The sequence below is a fragment of the Zootoca vivipara genome, chromosome 4 (genome assembly GCF_965207765.1).
Source record: "Zootoca vivipara chromosome 4, rZooViv2.hap1.1, whole genome shotgun sequence".
In the NCBI taxonomy this organism is placed as follows: Eukaryota; Metazoa; Chordata; class Lepidosauria; order Squamata; family Lacertidae; genus Zootoca; species Zootoca vivipara.
In genome coordinates, this window is record NC_142587.1 from 40,056,601 (window position 1) to 40,081,076 (window position 24,476).

The 24,476-nt window shown below is 41.7% G+C and overlaps 2 protein-coding genes across 11 annotated transcripts in view; both read right to left on the reverse strand.

Annotated features, from left to right (window-relative positions):
• Positions 1–4,679, reverse strand: part of MAP7D2 (MAP7 domain containing 2) — a 67,137-nt gene extending 62,458 nt beyond the window's left edge. For 4 of the 10 annotated variants that reach the window (XR_015949529.1, XM_088667779.1, XM_088667780.1 and 1 more), the window contains exon 1: positions 4,196–4,474. Coding sequence is in view for 6 of the 10 variants with exons in the window: in XM_088667779.1 (XP_088523905.1) it covers positions 4,196–4,247 (52 nt within the window). In the remaining 4 variants the exon portion in view is untranslated. Of the gene's footprint in view, positions 1–4,170 lie in introns of all 10 variants that reach the window. The other 6 variants (XM_088667785.1, XM_088667783.1, XM_088667781.1 and 3 more) reach the window with 3 other exon arrangements.
• Positions 4,680–12,790: 8,111 nt separating this feature from the next.
• Positions 12,791–23,179, reverse strand: EIF1AX (eukaryotic translation initiation factor 1A X-linked). Its single transcript, XM_035116083.3, has 7 exons — positions 22,951–23,179; positions 20,968–21,051; positions 19,591–19,694; positions 17,734–17,784; positions 16,553–16,634; positions 16,351–16,442; positions 12,791–14,427 (listed from the first exon to the last, which is right to left on the reverse strand). The coding sequence occupies exons 1-7, from the start codon at positions 22,964–22,966 to the stop codon at positions 14,422–14,424; spliced, it is 435 nt and encodes a 144-aa protein (XP_034971974.1). The 5' UTR covers positions 22,967–23,179; the 3' UTR covers positions 12,791–14,421.
• Between the last annotated feature and the right edge of the window lie 1,297 nt (positions 23,180–24,476).

A 24,476-nucleotide genomic window follows, 5' to 3' on the forward strand; every position in this document is an offset into this window, starting at 1 on the left:
CCTGTTAATGACCAGCACTAGTGTGAAAAAGCTCCTTATGATGCAGGAGAAGGTCTCCTTGATAAACCCAACTGCACCCTTACTTGGAGAGATGTTTTTAAAAAGGAAAACGGAAAACCTTTACAGGAAACAGTTAAAGTTACAATTTTTCAAGGTCTAAAGGGTAAAACCAAACCTGCTACACAGCCTATGGGAAGGTAGTCCCAATGGGCATTCCTTGAATTTTCTGTGTTTCACCAGCAAACAACCTTCTTTTTAAAGGCGGAAGGAAGATGCTGTTCCACGTTACATATTGCAGCCGTGATCAAATGGATTGTTTCATCTCCAAATCAAATTGATTTTGTTATGATGAATAGAAGAAGGCAGTTGCCGAGCCGGAATTGATTACCACTCATCAGGAACAGTTTGACTCCTCAGAAGAACTGGACACGTTTGAAATCAATATAATACATACAAAGGGAAGCAAGAGTCAGTTAGTTCTGGCAGGTTGAAACTATATCCTTGGTGGCTTTCCAGCTCTGATATGGCACAGACAATATTGCTGTATTATAATCTTGACTCGTACCAATATTAGCATTTAGAGTTAATTAGTATAAATAATAGTATGTCCTCTCTCTTTCAAAGACAGTATATATTCTAACATTTCAGAAGCAATGTACAGAATATGTCCTAAACACAATTGTAGTTGTTTTTCAAAAAAGACTCAAGTTTTCTGCATTTGAGAGCAATCCTTTCACAGTATGGTGAAATGTAATAATCAGCTAGTTTTGAAAATGATATGTAAATACAAGTGACAGGAAAAGGTGGGGAGAAGCCTAGCAAACCACTTACAGCTATAAAGGTAAAGGTAAAGGGACCCCTGACCATTAGGTCCAGTTGTGACCGACTCTGGGGTTGCGGCGCTCATCTCGCGTTATTGGCCGAGGGAGCCGGCGTACAGCTTCTAGCTCATGTGGCCAGCATGACAAAGCTGCTTCTGGCGAACCAGAGCAGCACACAGAAAGGCCGTTTACCTTCCCGCTGTAGCGGTACCTATTTATCTACTTGCACTTTGACGTGCTTTCAAACTGCTAGGTTGGCAGGAGCTGGAACCGAGCAACGGTATAGTGCATTAAACCTGTATAGTGTTAGTGAATTCAGCTGAGCTATCTAGTGAAGAAGTCAGTGGGTAGCTGAGGAAGGTGCGCAAACACATTCAGCTATGACAAGGAAATCTGGTCATTCTTCCTAATATATTACAGGGGCTGGAGGCCTCTCTCAACGATATAAAATTGGAAGCATGCTTTCTTTCAGGCAACACATTAGTGCTGATTAACTACACAGGTTAGCATTTTAATAATGTACTGTAATTCTTTATTTCAAAATACAGATGAGCTGGGCAACTTTCCTGAACATCTTTCATACTGATGGTCCTGCATTACCAGCTGAATGTTAATGTTGTATTCAGTAGGGAATTCCCACAAGCTGATCTGCAGATCACACTGAACTAAATGAAATCGAGAACACTAAGGCTGGAATCCTCTGCACAAAGACCCCGCCGAACACAGTGAAACTTTCATCCGAGTAATCATGCATAAGATTGCACTCTTAATTTTCAGTAGGATTTGTATATGACTACTGCTTGTATTTTCCACAGAACATGTGAAATGGGAATCCCAGCGTAACAGATTAAAGCAAAAATTACAATTTGTGTTCCTAAAATAGCTCACACAACACAAATGTGGCTGTCTAAAAATTCATTGAATTTTTACAGGGTGGACCAGGAGAGACGCACACCATTCGCTTCAGGCTGTTGTATGGACTTATTTAATGGCTACTTGTGAAAATAATAGTTTACAGTGAAATGGTGTGCCTAACTAACTCAACTAAGGCTGGATCCAAAGGTCAGCTTTTAAACCCAAATGTCTCACATACTTTTTCAATTTATTCAATGCTACAGGCATATATACATTTTTTGTTTTTCCTCAGCTCATAGGCTAATCAATGCTCAGAGAATGAAGGAACATAGGAACAAATAGATTTGTAGGAATCTCTTCATAGAAAATAAAATATGTATGACACAAAACATCTCTGTGACTTCCTCTTCAGAGAGATGCTGAACTACTTACTTTAAACAATATTTTGGTCAATTGATAGTAGTTAGTTTTTGCTTATTGTATAGGGTAGGGTTTTGAAAGTCAAGAACTTGAACACACATATACATTTGAAAGTTATGGGGCTTGTGCTGCCATCTTTAACTAACTGGTTTACTGTGGAATGGGCTCACAAATGGGTCACAAAGCCGGTGCAAGTGGGTCACAGACATAGGTAAACCCAAAATAATTGCTTTTAATCCTTAACTAGCATGATGAATTCCGCTTACAACCGTTTCTCTTACAACTTGCAACCAAACATTGCAAATGTGGAAGTCTTATATTCTAACACTTGGAAACTGCTGGCTGGGAGCAGATGCGGTGATAGTTCACAAGAAGGTACTCAATAAAGGGAGTTTGTTTGAGCGACTATTACAGCTCTCCTCTGATGCACAGATGGTTCAAAGCAGATGGTTGGTGTTCTTACATAGTTATGAATGTAAGTTCTATAAACATTTCAACAAATTTCAATTAATAGGGGTGTGTTGTGTAAATTCTTGATTTTATGCCTCAAGCAATGGTGATAAAATAGGCAATCTTATAGTTAAAATGCCCCAAAGTAACTGTCACCAAAGACACAAAGTCCAAAATTCTTGTGATAATAAATTGACGGATTGCCATACTAAGGAAATTTGGACTTGTGGGTCTCCCATAGGTACCATAAGCAGGTCTAAGTCTGGTCAGTGCCTGGATGGGTTCCTGCCTAGGAGCCACATGGACCCCATGCCACCTTGAATTCCCCAATAGAAGAAATGTGCGATACAAATGTAATCATACAAGATCGATGACAGAATTCAAGAAACAAAAGTGGAGCACCATTTTGCTGGGCAGCCTTCTGAGCTGCAGCGACTGACTGATGAAAACTACAGACTGAAAAGATTAGACTTCTTATCACCAGCTTTTACAGGACTATCTGCTAAATTCAAAGCATGCTCAATTTTGGAAGTGGTAGCCAAGTTTTAGAAAGGAGCCTGCTATTTGTTTGTTTGTTTTGTTTTGTTTCTCTGCCCACACAGAACAGTCCAAAGCATTGGTGGAACTGGCCTGTGTCCCAAGTCCCCTGGCTAAAAGCAGAGCCTGAAGTATCCGGCAACACACTCAATGATTGTGTAATTTGTCTCTTGTGCTTGGATCTGCCTCGCAGCACCAATCCAACAGGTTTAAACGACAAAAAGAGACATGTAAAGACGCCGCTAAAAAAAAAGCATTACTGAATTTTGGAATTAAAATATGCACCTCTGCATATTTAACAAAGTAACATTAGCCTCGCAGGAGACATTACCATTTTACACTCCCCTTTCCAATGAACACCAAAGACAGCCTTGTTTTACAACCAAGGAGACCATACACCATTAAAGCATTAAAAGCTTTCCTCTGCTGGTAAAAGAGAATACAAAAGCCTTAAGAGCACAGCGATCCTTCCCTGTCGTTTTACTGCCCGCCTCGTGTTTCCTCTGACAGCGAGTCAGCAAAGGAGCGTTATTGATGCTTGAGGTGAAGAAGACCCACCGCCCAAATGCTGATTTTCGTCTACTCTCTCCCTCCGAGTTGATGTGCTATCCTTGACCTTCCCCAATTACCAGCAACAAAGCTCTCCTGCCCTCCCCCCCCCAAAAAAACACCCCTACATCTTCCAGGCCATCCTCTTCCTCGCCTCGGATGAGGCCTCCCATCATCCTTACAATAGCCTCTCTCCAGTACAAACCCCCCACCCACCCTTGGTCCTGGCGCCCTTCCCGGCTTCGGCAATGCTACGATTCTCAGCGCGCCCGCTCGCCAATTGTCACCGCACACACCCACCCCTTGCAAATAAATCACGCTGCCACACCGAGACTGGCGGCGGCGGCGGCGGCAACACCACGTTGCAGCATGGAGGGCAACGAGCACGGAAGGGCACCTGCCCGGCCCCCTCGCAGCTTTCACCCGCTCTCCACTGAGGTGGGTGGCTGGGTGTACAAGGGGGGAAAGCAGCAAAGATTCTTCTCTGCAAAGTAAAAAAAAAAAGCAAGCAAAGCACCTTCCCACAAACCACACCTACCGGGTCACACACCCTTATGTCCTACCTGACGCCCGTGTGTACGAGGGAGACGTCCGCGTTGGCCCCGGCTCCGCCATCTTCCCCCTCCTCCTCTGGCGCGCTAGCTGCGGTTTACTTTTCTCCGCGGCTGGGCACGGGAGCTGGAGAGAATAATGCTTTGCCGCACAGGCGCACTGCCCGCTTCGGCACGACACCTGACGCTGCCTTGTGGCGCTGGGGAGGCGGGAAAAGGCGAAGGAGTGCCGGGGCTGAGGAGGAGAGAGGCGGGAAGGGCGGGTTGCTGCTCCCTACGACGGCTGTGTGCAAAAATATAAAGCGGAGCGACCGCGCAGCTCCCGGCGCCTCCCAGGTGCTCGTTGCCTCTTTCTTGCTCGCGCTTTGGCGAACGTGTGGCGACCTGCTCTCGTGCTCCCTTCTCGTTCTCCTCCTATCCCTCCTTTCCCTGCCCGAGGCGAGCAGGCAGCCGCGCCTGTTCCACGGGCTCGTCGAGGTCGCGCCCAAGGAAAGCCGCGCGCGCGCCCTTCCAACCCTGGGAGATGGAGCTGCTCCTGGGACTAGGCGAGCGCGTTTAACGCCCAGGGTGGCCAAGGAGGGAGGGAGGCGCAGCTCCTTCCCTGCGGGCTAGTGGGCAACCTGGGCTTGAAGAAGCGCGTGCCGCTTTCCGCTCAATGGGAAGTTTAAAACAAAACAGGCAGGCGAGGAGAGATGGGAAGCGGCTCGTCCTAAGCCAGGAGACGTGTTGGGGCAGAAGCGCTTCCCTCTCGGGTTATGAGTGTGTCTTCCAAAAAAAATAAAGGTTTATTGTGCTTCGCACACGATTATGGTTAGTTATTATGGCACTGCCCACCATAGCTGCCAAGTTATCCCTTTTTTAAGGGATTTTCCCTTATGCTGAATAGGCTTCCTCGAGAGAAAAGGGAAAACTTGGCAGCTATGCTGCCGACAAGCTTTTCTTCTGAATAACTGAGTTTTGGTAGGATTCCCCCCAAGCCACTAACAATAGTGAATCCCAGGTGTACACAGTTGGGAACATTTCCTGAGGATAGTCTTACAAGTCTGACCTCGGAGAAGCATCACATTGCCAGCCGCCTTTTCCTGTTGACTCAGAACTGAGGCTGCAAATTTTAACCAGGTCTATTCAGAAGTCCCATCGGATTCAATAGGCCTTATTCCCTAGTAAGTGGATGAGGACTGAGTCTCTGCAAACAAGAAGGCGAGAACCTCATTCACTTTGGTTATTTAAAGTGCCAACACCAGGGGAAACATAGCTATGGACTAGCTCCAGGCAGGAGCCAAACAGTAAAGGAACTGGAGCCCAGAAAGCACAAGTAGATCCTTCCCGCAATGCCTCTTGCCAAAAATGCTCCCTACCCCCACAAAAGGCAATCACCTCTCCCAGAAAAACTAATTACTGGATTTACTTGAAAGGCAGCATAAGAAATTACCTCACTGCATTTTAAGCCAGTAATGTGTGCATACCCAAAGATTTTGGAGCAAAAGCCCATTCCTTAATGTTAACTAACCCTATGTATAACGAATGATGACATAATCCTACCTTTCTGCCTCGTTTCCCTTCTCTTCTGGTTTCACTTGTGTTTTAAATTGTAAACCTCTTGTACTAGAGAGTGACCTCTCATTCTTTATTAAATGTCATCTACATGGATGGCAGCGACGCGGGTGCAAAGCTTTCAAGTTCTCCCTTTTTTAAGGGAAATTTCCTTATGCTGAATAGGCGTCCTCGCAAGAAAAGGGAAAACTTGACAGCTATGTGCAGGTGGCACTGTGGGTTAAACCACAGAGCCTAGGGCTTGCCGATTAGAAGGTCGGCGGTTCGAACCCCCGCAACAGGGTGAGCTCCCATTGCTCGGTCCCAGCTCCTGTCAACCTAGTAGTTCGAAAGCACGTCAAAGTGCAAGTAGATAAATAGGTACCGCTATAGCAGGAAGGTAAATGGTGTTTCTGTGTGCTGCTCTGGCTTGCCAGAAGTGGCTTTGTCATGCTGGCCACATGACCTGGAAGCTGTACGCTGGCTCCCTCGGCCAATAACGCGAGATGAGCGCCGCAACCCCAGAGTTGGTCACGACTGGACCCAATGGTCAGGGGTCCCTTTACCTTTACATGGATGGTACTTGACTTAATACTAAAACACATTGCACAGCTTTGGGACATTAACAATTCTGAAGCATTTTATAAGGGGCAGCCTCTCCTTGGCAGGGATTTACAAATGTTCAAAGCTTATTTCAAGTGTGGTGTGAAAACTTCAATTCTTAATTCAGGTTGCTTATGCACCTACTGTACTTTGAATAAGGAATGGGGAGCCACTTTCAACTTCATAAGGGATCCCCTCAACAGAGTTGGATTTGATACAGAGCTGAAATTGGAAAGGAAGACAAGTAACCCTTCTGCTTGTGAGCAGAACTGGCTTTTATTTGTAGATGGAGCTGTTTGAATCCTAGCCAAAATATAATGAATTATTGAAGATTCTTTGTGCAGATATTGGAAACTCACTATACTGTACATTAGACAATCTTCTAATGTGGCTCAGGGTCTCCTAAATGAGCCCCATGGGGTGAAAGTTACCGTATTTTTTTTCCTATTAATTTTTCAGCCGTAGGCCATTCTACTACATGCAACAATCCATTTGTTAATTGATTTACATGATCAAGCTTTTCCATAGGTTTTTGTGCCAAGCTGAGAGAAAACTATTGCTTTTCACCAAGTTGTTAGGATTAATTGAAACATTCCTTGCTAGAATTAAATACTGTAATTTGTAAGTACTGTAAACCTTTTGCTTGTCAACAAAATGTCACAAAAGTGTGGCAAAAATGGTAGATTTATCTTGCACTCATGCTGATCTTAAAATGGGAGTGTTTATTGGGAAATGACAGGAAGTTCATACAGGAAAATACCACCCCCTCCCCATCATTGCAAAAGTATGCTCCTAATTTGCAAGCTTGGAAGTATAGACATATTTTAATTTTTTTATTAGAAAAACCCTAAAGCCTGAAAAATATAAGTAACACAGGTCTGTACAAACACCTAGGTCAGTAACCTAAATTATTAATACCAAGATAGATTCACTTCCTACAAAATAAATTAGACCACTGTGTGTCTTTGCTGGATTAGTTTCATAGTTGAGTTTTCTTATGAGAGGTTACCAATTTTAATAAAGGAACGTTATCCAGTGTTATACAAGTTTAAGTTTGCTAGCACAATGGAACTTCACAAACCTCTCTATCCTGCAGACTCCACAGAGCCCCCAAAATTTGTTCCAGAGTCCCCCAACCTTTTGGAACAGATTTTGAGAGCACTGAAGTGGGAAGATATGAAGATGAAGTTTCTCCATGCAGTGGTTATAACGTGTACAGCTGTTCAGCATATGGATTACCAGTATTGCATAGCAACTCTCTACAGAAGCTCAAGGAGTAATATTGTTGACCCCAAACAAGATTAAGTGCTGCAGTCAAGTCACCACATTAGCACAAAGATTTCGGCCTGTACAAAAAGACTTCCTTCTCCCTCCATGCCCATCCCCAAATCTGTTCTGAGGGCTCCTCCAAACCTCTGGAGCAGATTAAGGGTCAAAGATGGGAAGGTGGAAGCCCTTGAACCAATGAGACAACTGTTGGATACACCCTAAGCGTTTGTTCTTTGAAACAAAATTAAAATAAAATTAAATAATTCCTTCCAGTAGCACCTTTGAGACCAACTAAGTTTGTCATTGGTATGAGCTTTCGTGTGCACGCACACTTCTTTGTTCTTTGATAAATGAACCTACTGCAAAGGAAAATCAAATTACCTTTCTAGCTTTATACAAATTCATAAACTCTCCACAACCACTCCCACCTACAGTTGTAGTCTATAAATTCATCTACTATTTCCTAATATTTTCAATTAATAAATACCAGAGTTCATTAATTCAGCCTCCCAAGAGAATATATTTATTTGTATCACTATGGACAGAAATAACCAATTAGAGTACCCGTAGGTATTACCGGTATGCAATGGCTACAAGTGGCAGCTGGGAGGTTTCAGTTCAAGTCAGCACCGTTCCACATAATTGCCCCCCCAAAATTCATCCTTAATCCACTCTCATTGTGAATGCAATATGTTTGAAGAGGAAGGGGATCTGAGGGCAGATAAGCAACTGGAAAAGAGAGTAATTGTGGTTATTGAGTAGGGGAAGCCACCAAAAGGGACAGCTAAATTTCTGCTATACCCAAAAGTTAATAATTCATACTAATACAGTTCTGGGTTTGTTTGGTTTTTTTAGAACTATAAACTGAGTAGTGTTAGACCTGTTAGCAATTTAAGTTAGGTCTGCTTTTCCATTCATAGAAATCTTTTTGTGTTCCAGGAATCCTTAAACCTAAGCTGCAGTAACAACTTATATGATCCATGTATATTTCACAACACTTGAGAGTGTAAGGACTATATGAGCTATTATTTTACGTTTTAGATTGTTGATGAGAAGACACAACTCACATTTGAAAACCCGTTATAAGAGCTACATGTTGAGAAACAGCATTGCTGCAAGAACTACTTTTCCTGTGGTAGACAATTTGGATGTGCTACTAAGTGGTTATGTCATTTCAGACAACAGGGTTTCATGTCTTTTTAATTAAACCACCATAACAACTTAGATACATAGTCTCAACTATACATTACCAGCATACTGCATTATTCCTTGGCATTACTGTAGCTTTTTCCTTCTCAACAAGCAAACAGGTTATATTCATGCCCTTAAAAATCAAACTAGTGTTAGAAGTGAACACATGCACAAACTTTACATCTTGTAAAGAGGAGAAAAAGTCAATTTACATCAAACCAACCCACCAATCTTATCTGCTGTGATTTAACTTCCTTGAAGGAGAAGTGGGATAAATGAGTCATCAACATCACACAGCTAAAGAAATTCTGCCCTGATGCTAGAAATTACTTGCTGGATCATAGCTAATGATTGGATCATAACCAGAAGTGGGAGCTTAAGTTAGAAGATGTGGTAGAACTCAGTGGCAAATATGTAAAGCAGGAGTGGGAAGCCTGTGGTCTTCCAGTTGTAGTCCAACAACATGTTGGGGACCACTGATTCCCTAATTCTAGCATATAAAACCCAAGGTCCAACCCCTGATATCTCCAGTAAAAAAAAGAAAAAGAATCTGAGGCTGTTTTAAGAGTCAGAATTAGGACAGAGAAATACCCGTTATCTAACACATCATTGTACAAACTTTTAATTTAAATTTTTATTGTCACGAAAATATTTATTTTTTAAAAACCCTTATATCTTTTCCCTGGGAGAAATCTGACAGGAACTGGGGAGCATCTGGTTTGTGATGAAATGAGGATGAGGATGTGTAAATGTCCAAATCGGAACAGGGTAGAACTAGTCAATGGCAGTGCAGTGGGATATGATAGCTAGCCAGAAGTCCATAGCCATAAAGGAAAAATCCACATGACACAGACATTTGGAGAGGGACCCTACATATTTAAATAATGAGTGGAATACAGTTCCATCTTTATTTAAATCCAATAGGAAGGGAAAGGTGTTGCTCTGGAATATGGTCAAAAATTAAAAAGGGGATACAACTCCCCAGAACCATTGTGTGAGAGTGATAATAGCAAGCCTCCAAAGTTATTTAGTACTGAAAATGTACTAACATTCCCCTGAGCAAAAGGCCCAGGGTGATCTGGGGCCTAGCTACTTGGTTCTAAAACTGACCAGATGGGAATTGACACAGAACTTAATCTTAAGTGGCACCCAGGACCTGTTGTGAGATGCAAGTGTTAAACCATTTCGAAACTACAGTACCGGTACTACTGCTCTATCAAATTCAATATATATTGAAGCAGACAATTGCCAGGAAAGTCCAACAAAAGCATTATTTGACTTCTAAAAGGAACACTGTAGAATTTGGTTGAGGGAATGGTGAAAAAATAAGTTTGAAAAGGATAGTTAAGAGCAAGCTTCCTCAAATTCAGCCCTCCAGATGTTTTTGGCCTACAACTCTCATGATCCCTAGCTAGCAGGACCAGTGGTCAGGGATGATGGGAATTGTAGTTGCAAAACATCTGGAGGGCTGAGTTTGAGGAAGCCTGGTCAAGAGAGTCAAATCTCTCTAAGCGCCAGGGAGCTATTCAAAAACACAATAAACAGAAGCACAGCTAAAATATATACCACAGATCTGCAAAGGTATGACCAAAGCTATGAGAATGCCAAAGGGTTAACAAGCAGAGACGAGAAACAATTGGAGGCAAAAAGACACTCTTCAGAAAATGGAAGAGTTGCCTAAATGAGGATAACATGAGGATAACATGAGGATAAAATGAGGATAACAAAAAGGAACAAACTTTGGCAAAAGGAATACAAGCAGACAAAAAGGATTAAAAGGATTATGAGGATTGTATTGCTAGAAACATTAAGACCAACAATAAAACATTTTATAAATACATTAAAGAGACATTCCAGGGATACAGTTGGACTTTCACACAACAAATGAGTCCAAGGTGTGCTAAAAGAGGAGATTGCAGGGAACCCTAAATCAATCTTTTGCATCTGTTTTCACTGCCAAGTTGTAAAGCAGATCCCGTTGTCTCATAATGGAGAAATATAAGTAGTGGGGATTTCCTGAAGGATTTGTATTGGGACTTGTGCTTTTTAGCTTGTGCATTACTGATCTAGAGTTAGGGGTGAGCAGCAAGGTAGCCAAATTTACTGAGGCACCAAAATATTTAGAGCTGCAAACCAAATCAGATACAGTATTGAGACTCCAAAATAAACTCTTCAGACTGGGGAAATGGGCACTAAAATGGCAAGTGTAGTTCAATGAAAAGAACTGTGAGATGATGCATACTGTGGCAAATATATGTAAATATATCTCCTCACTTCACACATCGTATTTTTCGCACCTGACTAAAAGATGCACCTAATTTTTAGAGGAGGAAAGGGGGAAAGCCCTGGGTTTTTTTAGCATCAGCTCAAAGTTGTGCAGCTTCTTTTGCAAATGGGAAAAGCCCCGTTTTTGGGAGGATCAGCTCACAGTTGTGCAGCTTTTTTGCAAAGGGGGAAAGCTCAGTTTTTTAAAGGATCAGCTCACAGTTGTGCAGCTTCTTTTGCAATTGGGAAAATTGGGCCCATTTTTGGGTGGATCAGCTCACAGTTATGCTGATTCTTTAGGAAAGGAAGGGGAGCCATTTCTACAGTTTCCAGACAGATAATCTAATCAGCCAGTCACATGTTGCTGGGGAAACACAACAATGAAGGCCTGGGCAAGGGGGTGGGGCCGGGAAAGCATCTCTTATCTCCCTCCCTGATCTCTTACAGTCAGCTGCTGAGTGGGTTCCTTTGAACACCCTCCTTCCCTCTTGTTAGCCTTTAGTTCTTTCTAAAAAACAAAAAACAAACACATCTGCTTTTCGCCCATGGGCAATTCGGCTCCAGGGACCACGTATTTTGCTCCATAAGACGCACAAACATTTCCTCTTACTTTTTAGGAGGAAAAAAGTGTGTCTTATGGAGCAAAAAATATGGTACATCTGAACTGGCAGAGCCAGTTCAATGAAAATGTCAACCCAATGTGAAATAGCTCTGAAAATGGTGAATTCTGTGTTAAGGATCATTTAGGAAAGGGATCAAAAATAATGTATTTATACAAATCTATGGTGCAACCATACTTGCAATACCTTGCACAGTTCTGGTCAGTGTATCTCAAGAATATTGTACAACTTGATATGGTGCAAAAGGGGGGGGGGCAGCCAAAATCTTCCATGGGGGTGGATCAACTGCACTATGAAGACAGATTACACATGGGGGGTTTTTTAGTTTGGAAAATGGGCAAGCAGGCAACAAACACACAACAGAGGTGTGTAACATTATGCATTGTGTGGAGAAAGTAGATGTAGAGAAGCAACAGCAGGGAGAGGGTTGCATCCTGCTTGTAGGCTTCCCATAGGCATCTGATTGGTTGCTGTGGGAAGCAGGATGCTGCACAAGACAAGTCCTGATCTAGCATATATTCTTATTCTAGCATTATCAGAAACATTGTCAGTGGCAAGACTTCCACAATCTCATGTCCATTAAATGCTTCTAACCAAGCATGTGCATTGGAATGCTGTTAAAAAGCATGCTTAAACTGCTGTCTTAAATCAGTATAAGACCAAGAAGCCAATCTATCCCACATGTAAAATATACAATGTGTGCAACACATTGTACACACAGGTATAGAGGTTTTGTGAATTTTAAACCCCCTCCTTCCTCCCTTGTTTATAAAGGATAAAATACAAACACCAAAACGTTCACTTCATCTGATATCAAATACTCACAAGGCAAGCTATATACAAACTTCAGTAACTTTGAGCAGAACCTCCACCCCACCAACTTCAAAACTCAATGCGCAGAGGCCAATTCAACAGTATCGTTTATGTATGGTTAGACACAAGTGTGGCTGAATGCAGTTCCACTTCTGAAATTCTTGTTTTCTCAGTTAAGAAACTTTAGCTGTGTAACAAAATTTAAGAACTTGAGTGTTCTATAAAAACTGTTGTAGACAAATCAATTAGTTAACAGGAATTAATCCTTGATTAAAATAGAAATACAACACTAAGGAAACACAAACCAATCTAGCACTTTTAAATATTATTAGGACTATGTTGGTCTTTATTGAACTTTTTAGGTGTGCTACTCCCACTCAAACTGAAAATGCTCATTCAATTTGTTTCTCAACTGGTTAATTTCAGATAGAAATTTTCAGAACTTAATATTCATCTCATTTATAAACTCAAATTCAAAAACCTTTATTCAGTTGTACCCCATAATTGATGGAATTGAAAGTGAAAACCTTCTTTAAACATAATGGGTTGATCAAACACTGCAGTTCCATTCGCATAACAGACTTCAGTCAGCATGCACAATGGAACTTTCTCCCCAGTTGTCTACACCCCCCCAGCGCACCATCAAAATCTGCTTCAGAGATAGGCACTCTCCAGAGCAGGGGGGGGGGGGAGAAAGTTCTGTTTTACACACAGAAACCCGCTTGTGCAGTGTTGGATACAACTGAGCATTTTTCCTCTTTATTATTGAAGTGTAAGAATGTTCTAAATCAGTAGTTCCCAATTAGCTAAGTACCGCAGACCCTGTTTTTCAAAAGCCAAACCGTAGACCCCGTACTTTTGAGAATGCTGATATCTCTATGATAGTTTTTGTTATGTGAATGGTGCCACAGATCTCCTGGGTAGACTACGCAGACACTCTGGGATCTATGGACCATTTTTGGGAACAACTGTTCTAAATGAGACTTCAGAGGGAATCCCTCCCCAATAGACCTCAGCACCACCTCATATGCTGTTTCAAAAGTTTCTCCAACTCTCTAGAACACCTTTTCAGGAGGCACCAGGAGTCAAAGATGGAAGAATCAGCATAAGCCATCCTGTTAAGAGTTCTGCTCTTGGGAACTCAGGATCTAACCTAAATATGTATAATATAATATAATAAATGTTGAACTTTTTTTTAATGTAAGGACAAAAGCACCTGTTAAAATGTTAAGTTACAATATAACATTGCAAGCCATTCGGTTTAATTAACGACTTAAATGTGGTGTGGCTGCTGTTTTAACTTCTGCATTACCACTTCCACATAGGGAACAGCTATTCAAACATACATAATTTTAAAAAAACAACCCAAAACCTCTCCCCTCACTATGGCAAATTTATCTGTGAAAGAGGAAATTTAATATCAAAACCAGTATAAAAATAACATGCAGCTAAAACTTAAAAAGCAGATTTAGGCATTATGAATTTTAAAGACAATCACTGCATTTTCTATTTTCAAAATGTAACAATTTGACGTCAAGAGGTACTAGGAAAAAACACTGCACTGGCAGATTGGGCACTAGCCTGCACATTCAATCAAAATTCCATGATAATTATAGGGCAATATTTTTATTATTATTGCAAAACAGATTGAGTGAAGTTTAGTGGTGAAAAAAGATGAAGCAAATGGGGGAGTTTAAGGAAGTGTATTTACACACAGATGTAAAGGTCTAATTGGTAAAGAGGCAAAAATAGTTGTACTATTTCATTTAACTTTTCAGAGTCCAACATCATCTGTTTTTAAAAGTAATATAAATACTTAAACATTGGGCAATATATTGGTTTGGTGTAACTACAAATGTTATGCAGTTTCAGTCTTCTTTAAGATATGGACTTGAAAACAAAATAATTATTGAGGTGGAGTTGGAATGTATTCCTCAGTTCCATTTAGATCTGCAAGTGAAAGAAAAGTATGAAAAGTCACGAATTACAATTTCACTATAGCATGTAGAATAAAATCTATGATAAGGTTAATATCTTGTGTTGCTTGAGTTGCTGTTCTTGGTTGCCCTTTTATCATGACTATGCATGACAGGCATAATTTTATTCCACTGACATCAAGGATCAAAAAGCTTTTGGCTTCAGATCGACTATAGCCAAAGACCTTTGGATAACTTTCCATCTCTGTATGGCTAGCTAATGTAACAATGTTAAGTATAAAGGCACATATGTTCATGAACAGAAATGGATCACTGATCAATTGGTTGAATACAAAAGCACCACTAGATAAGCTTTGAAACACATAGTTAAGCTTCGTCTTTCATGAAACCACTTACTGACATCTTGAGGAAAGGGTGCTTATTCAGTTGGCTCTGGAGCCAACTGATGCTTCGCAGGTAAGATTCACCTTCTGTTGTGTGGGCACGGCGGTCCCTACCCCTACCTGGCAGATCCCCTGGCAATGCCTCTCCAGCGGGATTGGGTGATTGGCTGAGGTAGGCGACCTCCAGGTATCCAGCCTCAGGAGGGCGAAGCCAGCCCATACTACCGGGAGCAGCACTGGGATCCGGGGGGCTGTGCACGACCATGTAAAAGGCACCCCCCATTTGATGTGGGGAGCGTTCATTCTGGCAGGTAATAATGCCCAGAGGCCTGATGACCATCACTCTACAATCCTGTTTTTCCCTCTTGCTACGTTAAGAGGTTAACCTAACTCTGGGAAGTGAGTTCTCTGGAATTCTCTTCCTTTAGAAGTGAAGCAGGCCCCAGCATTGTTGTGAAAACTTCTCTCCAAACCCGTGCCAAATTATTCTGTTTTTGCAGTTTATAATAATTAAAGGCTGGCAGAAAAACTTGGGAGTGGATATGCTCAAAATGTATTTCAACTAAACTGCTCTGACACAAAAGAAATCAGAGGCCTTGGGCACCCCTAATTATTCTCATGATTACTTCTTAGCGTAGTAGGGATTAGTGGGGACCATCATGGCTGTGAATTCTGGAAGACCTGCTCCTTGCGGGCCTTTTCACCCCTGGCCTGGGAAGGTGCAGACCAAACTGACTCGTTACAAAAGCTGAGGCTGCTGAACAGACTTTCAGATTGGAACACTGGTTTTTTTTGGGAGGGGGGAGGGAGTGTTGATGCTATTATTGGTATTAATCGTTTGTATCTTTATATCTTATTATGACTAATGTGGAAATTAATTAATTTGATTGTGTACTTTTTGATTTGTTTTATGTATTGCTTATGACAACTTTTGTTATATTTGTGGTTACAGGTGGTAACCATTCCACGCGGGGGTTCGGATCCCGGATGTGTTGGTGGAGCACATGGAAGCACTTCCTGCCCTGTTTGCCCCCATTCTGCCTTGGCGATTCCGTGTCAATTCAATGCGCCTAAAATGGTTGCCGCCTGTATGTTAAACTTCAGCCTTGAGCATGGTTTTAACTATGGAAAGGTGGCATGCAAATAAAATGGTTTATGTATATGCTGCTGAATGGAAGCTGGAAAACAACAAACCAGGACTATTTTTGAGAATCTACATTGTCTACTTATGTACAATTTACCTGTTAGAGAAGTGAAGGTAGTATTTTAACTTAAAAAGAGACACAAAGGGACTCAAACTTGTGGGGGAGCAATGCCGTCTGCACTATAAGTCCTTCTTTCTCCTTAATTCTGTGGAGGGCAGGGCACTTTTGATCAGTGGAAAAGAAAAGGCTCTCTACATTTACTCCAAACCATTATTTTAAATTTCTGCTTACCAGGCTCAGTTACAATTTGCAGACCCCTGGCCAAGCAATATAACTTGAGTTGAACGATACAAAGTGTTAGCATACTGTACCCTTGAACAACCATCTTAATACTTTCCATGTACTTACATCATCAATATCTTCATCATCATCTCCAATATCATCAAATTGGATTTCATCATCATCACCAGGCCCAAAGGTATCAGTTTCATTAATTTTGGCTAGTAGAAATTAAAACAAAATAGAAACACATTTTAGCAGCTGTTTTACTGTGAGTCCCCCCACTCCCGTTATTTGTAACAGCTTCTGAAATGACCAAGGAAATTATTACCATGCTCTGGAAGTTCTCCATATGCCTTCAGACTTCTGGCTTCATCTGCATTGTACTTTAGAATGACGTCAGCCTTGTTATCCTAAATAATATTAAGTTACTAGTAAGTAGTATTTTTTGGGGGGGGGGGTAATCTTGCTCAAAACTTACTTTAACTGGACATTTACATTGTTATTTCTTATCAACCCCTATATATTGAAGAAGACAACCTCCTAGCCCCGTTATAGACCAATTTTTGCTGGCAGAGCTTATTTCAGCAGAGGCATGTACTTTTCAAGTTTATATACTAAAAACAGTTTCAGTACTAAAAATTATTATTGGAAGACCTGGAAATGTCTTTTAGGTGCTAAAAGTCAAGCTACACTTTTTCACTTTTAGGTGCTACAAGTCAAGCTACACTTTTACTAACTTTGCTATTGCTTGATTCTACCTCACTTCCTTTCTCATTTATGTTGAGCCTACTATAGGAACTGGATAGATTGATGGTCTGTGGTAGCACAGCAGCTCAAACACACACATGGACCAGTGCATGACTTGAAGCTTTACCATATTAACGGAGGACAGGAACAATGAATGAAGGGACAGGTGGTTCACTACTGCATAAGCAGTGATACTATGGGGGGTTCTCCCCACACCTTTATTGAAGTCACATTTTCCAATATGTGGGCAGTGGGGCTATAACCTATTGAGATGATCGTTGCCCAAAACACTTAGCCAAGACAGAAGCTGGATGGATTAATTCCACAGGAATGAGAGAAGAGAAGTCTTCTCTTACCAGCTATGTCCGAGATTCAGCATTTATTAATTTTTTTGAAATACGAAGTTATCAAAGCTAGGGAACTTGGGCTTTGTACAAAGCATGCTTTAGCACATATTCCATACATTTTAGTTATCCCTTTCCCTTCTTCCTAAGGGGAAGTTATTGGTTTGTGTTTGTTTTTATTATGTATTTTGTGTTTTTACCTTGTGAACCGCCCTGAGATCTACAGATGAAGGGGAGTATACAAATTTAATAAATATGAATAAAGTGCCAGTGGGTGTGGGTAGGTTTATAAAATATGGCCCATACAGGGGATCAAAGTATTTGGGCTTTTAATATTTACACCATCAACTCAGGTTTTTGGGACTCCTCATTTACAGTTACAAAAACCAAGAAAAGAAAGAAAAACAACAATATTTACCTGGTAATCTCTTAAACCCACCAGTATGATATCTGACGTATTTATCCAAACCTAAAATTCAAACAAATAATTAAGGAACACCTACAAACCCAAGATTCTTCCTCATTAACAATCTAACAACAATAATATCATAGGATTTTTTGAACGTCAAAATAAAAAAATAAGTCGCTCACAATGTAGAGAAGAGCAGAACCAAGAAAGAGCTTGAGGGAAGTTGGAAGAAATATAATCAAAGATGGCAGAAAAGTAGATATGGTAGCCACAAAGCCATAATAAGTGTGATCACCAAGGAAAGTGGAGGATAAAAAGCAGCAATCAAGGCATGCAAGACCTTTCATGGATACAAATGTCAAAGAGGACAGGGAAATACCGTATTGGCCTGAATATACGGAAAGCCACACTTTTTTCCAAATTCGGGTCGTGAAAAGTTAAAGTGCAGCTTATATTTGCAACCTTATGGCTCCCCCCACCCCAGGAAGCAGCCTGGGAGCGTGGGGCAGCGGTGCAGCGCCCACTCACTGCTCCCAAGCCTCCCCCAGCTGCCAGAAAGAAGGGGGAAGGCCGCTGGCAAAGTGGCGTAGCTCCCCCCCCCAGAGAGCAGCCCAGGAGCCCAGGGCAACGATGTGCAGCCTGCCCGCTGCTCCCAAGCCTCTCCCAGAGCCAGTGGGGAGGGAGTGCTGGGAGAATTTAAGGCCCACCTAGTTCAGGGTGGTTGTGCTGGGAGGCGGGCTGAACCCGTCAATAAGCCTTGAATTTTAAAGGTGCAGCTTATTTGCAGGTGTGACTTATATTTGGGCCAATACGGTAAATAGGAGAATAAAAAAGGAAATTATTTAGGAAGGCAAGGAATGAGAAGAATCCAACAAATATGCTAACAAAAAAATGAACATTTCACATCAAGAAGAACAATGAACTTCTAGATTTTGTCTCAAGAAAGCCAATTTAAACATTGATGAGAGCAACTGCAGTACAGGTGACTCTCAACTTACATTGAGGTTATTTTCTGGGGATAGCGCATAAAGCCAAAACCATGTTTAGTCAAAACACATTGGGTTCAATAGCAGGTGGGATTCCCAAAGTCTTTCCCCCCAGACACTTGCCCCTTTCTATTAAAAACAATTTCCCCCCAAGCATATAAAGCTGAATCGCAGAAGTTAAATGTACGTAAGTTGAGAGTTACCTTTACAGAAGCTGATGCATTAAGGAGTGGGTGGAAGTAAGAGTTTAGCATGCTGGAAAACTGATCCATAGGCCAGGATGGCCGGGAGGGGAGGACGGAATGTAATGGTATTTAGAAACTCCATCCTGGACTGAAAGTAGGAGAACGAGTTTGGAGTCACAAACTGGGAACATTATGAGGGAAAGCAAGGGAACAATCTGTGAAAATGCACACCAGATCTCTGAAACCTTCTTGAAGATGCCAAAAACTTTAGCTGTAAAGAGCAGGAAAGGGAAAAAAATTGAAGAGCAACAAGACATTCTGATTGACAGTCAAATGGAGGAAGCTGTAGTGCAATTGTTTAGTAAGAAAAAAAGAAGGTCAGAAGCAGATCTGTTAAAAGTAAGTGTGGCTTTAATATTTTTCTGTACACATTCAGAAGACCAAAATTGAGAGGACAAATAGTGGTGGTATCAATCATGTTCTGACAGACCTGACAGAAGGCAAGGAGAGTAGAGCAATAGTATCCAAAAGACTGATGTCAAGATCCATACTCTGTCAGCAATCTAGTGTAACATGGGTCATGTTACAGAGGAATCACTACAAATATTTGTTGTTTACTCTGAAATTCATTAGTTAACTTCAATCACACAGTCCATTCTAGCAAGTCATTGGAAACATTGGTTGGAAATACGTACCTTTTTTCTTAACTTTCCTCTGATGTGACATAACCTCTTTACACCATCAAAACATAATGCCTCCAGTCTGCCATTTCCCAACATTTTGATAACTTGGGCATACTCTGAAAGACATGAAACGGCAGCTGAACCTTGACAGTTGTATGCATAACCAAAAGAGGGGAAAAGCTTGTTTTCTCCTGATCTGGAGGATAGGACTCGAACCAATGGCTTCAAGTTACAGGAAAGGAGTATAGCTGCCAAGTTTTCCCTTTTCTCGCGAGGAAGCCTATTCAGCATAAGGGAAAATCCCTTTAAAAAAGGGATAACTTGGCAGCTATGGAAAGGAGATTCTGACTGAACATTTGAAAAAACTTTCTGACAGAGCTGTTGAGCAGTGGAACAGACTCCCATGAGAGGTGGTGCACTCTCCTTCCTTGGAGGATTTTAAGCAGAGGTTGGATGGCCATCTGTCATGGAAACTTTAGCTGAGATTCCTGCATTGCAGGGTGTTGGGCTAGATGACCATTGGGTCCCTTCCAAGTCATAGAGTTTATGACTCTATGAAAACCTATGTGCTATTTAATAAACCAGAAGCAAAATCTCAGATTTTTCACAGCTGCTTGTTGAGTTTAAAATGTCTCAACACAAAAAAAGGACCCAGCCACCAAAAATATGACTACTGTACATTCAGTACTACCAGATTACTAAATCCACAAGCTGACCCTTGTATCATAAAACTCCTAAGTGGTCAACATAAAATAAAATATACATTAAAATTATTGATCAATCAATTAAAAAAATAATGTGCTTTAAAAAAAGAAAATATGGCTAATGGCACTAGAAATCCTTTTCACAAACCATTCCCCTAGTTCACCATGCTTGTGTGCTAATTACTTGGCTACGTTTCCTGAATTCTTTATCACACACACAGAATTTTTTTTAAAAGAGAAATATTGTTTATCAGACTTTTACTCATGTCAATCTTCTTAAATTTTTCACAAGGCTAATTTAAGCACCATCTGCCATTTAAAACTAAAGCAAATATCTCTGGAGATGCCCAGATTTGTACCAATACATTATATCTTTTCAAAACCCTTCTCCACCCCCTTCCACCTGTCCTTATATCCTGTATCATACGTTTCAATCTGTTCTTTCAGCTTTGCTCATTGTTTCTTTTAATTTTGCATAGAAGCTGTTTGGTTGAGAACACGTATCTTTGTACTTCTCGTTTGAATTAAACATACAAGTTCTGTGTTTTCTCCCTTTCCCAATTAAAAAGTGCTACAAATATGTCTCCTCCAAAAGTTTCATGTCCAGAAAACTATGGCAATTCAAATGACATTAACCATAAAATGTTACTGCATCCATAGGGGATGACAAAACTGTGTGTCTCACCTTGTCCATCTTCTTTGAACACCAGTTCTCTTTTTTCTGATTCATTCTCGTTCTTACCTCGTCTTCTGTTTTTACCTCCCTTACCTAAATTGCAAGAAACAATGGAGAACCACAATTTTAAATCCTGCATGAAAAATTGTGTTGAAGAAATTAGTGGCATATCAGGCCTCCCAAAAGCTTTTTTTTAATAAGAGAATTTGAAATTATTGCAGCATTCCTGTAGCAGATTTTCATCTAACCCACTCTATATGTTCCTTGCTCTAAGGCATTTAATTTTTATTTAAGACTTGGAAGGCGCTCTCAGTACTACAACTAATAGTAACGGCTCTTATGAGCTAGTTCAGTAAAATTCAGATACAAAGTACTGCAGCCTATACAAAAAATAGACCATCCCCAATAAAAGGTAACACAACTACTGGTGTTATGTTTCCAATAAACATCTACAGTTCTCCTAAGGTTTGCAAACATTTTCCCTTCCTCAAATGCATATATTGTAGTTAGCTAACAGAATTAGCTATACTATTTCTAGTTTAGTAAGTTTTAAGAGGAAAAGTAGTACGTAAATCATCCAAATCTAGTGCAAAATCATGTATATTACACCAGAAACGTAAGTAACTGGGGAAACCAAAGGCAGGTTTATACCAGACAGAATATTACTTACATATCATCTACAATACTAACACCATGTAGAAAATATGGATTAACACCTAATTATAAAGCCATTAATAATAAATCACAGAACACATAATCTCCCCCCATTTTCAGTGTGTGTGTGTAGTAGCTACTAATGAATATCAAATTTGTAATTTAATGGAATTTATAGTGCAAAAATAATTTGTCCTCTTCCAAAGGCAATGGATATAACTGTTTAGCACATATGTATGCATGTACGTAAACAGTGACATAGAACTTCTTGCACTGAAAAGATTTGTGTAACACTTTGGAAAACATTCATGCTAACAGTTTATCCTGAATTGTAGGAGAATGTATACCTTTAAATTCAAGATCAAAACTTAAATTCATCTGCTGTTTAGAATGCAAATCTGAAGGCAGATGCTACCTTGATATCTGTTAATAATTCTGGGAATCATATTTAACTGGAAATTGGGGTAAAAATACTTTTAACTGGATGTGTATAGTTAGCTGTTTAACAATTTCCATCCTGAAGGCTTGACCAGGCAACAACCGAACAGGATGTGACAGCCACTAAACACTTAACCATTTCAAATAAGCAGTTATTCAGCAAGGAAGCTGGGTCTAAGAGAAACACCAAGCACACTTTATTTTCCATTCTGTCTTTTTGAATAGTATATTTGTGTTCATCTGAGTACAGAAAAACAAAAAAGGCCAAAAGGACCAAAGAAGAATCAAGTGACGAATGTCTTTCAGGGGCTCTGATGCCCCAGGAAAACAAACATAAACCAAATAATCAAAACCAGCACAATAATCATAAGACACAGCAAATGAAATGGAAGCAAAGGTGAGGAAAGAGGCGTAAAGTAAGTGTGTGAGTGTGTGTGTGTGTGTGGTGTTACAAGTCTTAAATCACCAATTCCCGTACAGGTCCCACCCACCAAGACGGCCTGTGTGATCCTACACACACGTGTATTATTGAATATATGCAATACAGGACGATTCTCTACTACAGTCTTCCAAGACACACACACGGGAGTGAGCCCACTGAACTTGGCGGGCCTTAAATCCGAATATCCGGTGGGGGAGACTGTAAGGTTGCGAAAGGAGAAAGAAAGGAAGAGAAAAAGACGCGAGAAGGAAGGGTGGCCACTGTGGCCACAAGACCCTCGCCTCTCTTCCGAAAGAGGAAGGCGACGCACTTCAACCCCAGCGAGGGCCAGGCCCAGGGGCGCCGAAGGCGGCGCCTTATCCCGGGGTGGGACTGAGCCTCAAAGGAGAGAGAGGCGGCGAGAGGCGGGGGAGCGGGCAGAGTGCCGCGTGGAAAGCGGGGGTCTGGCCAGGCCTCACCTTTATTCTTCGGCATGGCGGCGTCGGCGGCGTCAGGTGCTGCTTAGCGGGCGCAGCGACAGCAAAGGCGGAAAGGAAGGAAGCGCGAGCTAGGTCGCCCTCCGCCTTCTTTGCGCTCCTGGCTGAGGGAAGCAGAAGACCGTGCGTCTCGCGACAGCGGGAGAAGGGAGGAGAGAGTGCCGCGCAGTCTCCGCCGAAACCCAGCGAGAGAAGGAAGACGAGGGAGAGGGAAGCGTCGTCTCTACTCCGTCAGCCCCAGAATGCACTTCGCTCGCGCAAGTTCCGCCAAACGCTCGCGACCGTCTCTACCGCCCCCTTCTGGTAGGAGGAAAAAGCTGACGGACTAATGTTGTTTTGGGGCACGTCGGGGCGGGGAAGGAGGGGGCGGTTCTTTCTCTCCCTACGCGATTACGGACAGGGAAGTCCCGTGCGTCAATGGCGCGTGAGGAACGGTGCCTGCTCATTGGCCAAAGCCCACCCAGGCAGCCGCTGCTGCCTTCTCTTTCTGCAGCGGCCAACCAGGTGCCCGCGAGAGGGGTGCGCGCCGCGTTCTCTGCCCGCGACCCCCCGAAGCAGCCTCTGCCTCCTCAGGGGAGGGCGCTCCGGTCTGGTCGATTAAGGAACATCTTTCTCTTTTTAATGGCTGTACTTCTTTTCAGTTTTTCTGAGGTTCCTGTGCCATAATTGATCCAGCCCCGCGTCGCTCACCTGCCATGACATTTTAAGATTAAAGAGAAATGTAGTGGGGCTTAAATCAGTGAAGAAGGGGTTTAATTTTAAGTGATGTACAATTCTATGATTCTGTTATGATTTAGTTGAGATTCCTGCATGGCAGGGGGTTGGACTAGCTGATCCTCAGGGTCCCTTCCAACTCTACAGTTCTAGGATTCTATGAAACAATAGGATGGGAGAAGAAGCCAAGAAGCCAAATACTGTACATAATGGCTGGAAAGAACTTGTTACCATCTGAATATAGGACTTTACTGCCTTGAGTTGAAGCTAATCCAATTAAGGACCAAACTAGGTTTGTTAGCTCCACATCTGTGCCCATAGGTGTTTCTAAGATCAATTTGCCAAAGGGGCTTAATATTAATTAATCTAGCATACTGACTAGGGGTACTTTAATCTTTTGCCTTCCACTATGCTCCCAATAAGGAAGGATCAAGGCCCCATGCTAGAAATTACCATAGTAAAAAAGGTAAAGGACCCCTGACAATTAAGTCCAGCCGCAGATGACTCTGGGGTTGCAGTGCTCATCTCGCTTTACAGGCCAAGGGAGCCAGCATTTTCTGGGTCATGTGGCCAGCATGACTTAAGCCGCTTCTGGTGCAACAGAACACCGAAACCAGAGCAGCACACGAAAATGCTGTTCACCTTCCCACCGGAGTGGTACCTGTTTATCTACTTACACTAACTCTATCTTCTGTGCTCTGTTAAATGCAGATTATATTTCTTCAATCTCAGGGCAGCTTTTCTTCTCTCCCCCCCCCCTTTGCCTGACAATTGGGAGTGTTCTGAAGAAAGCT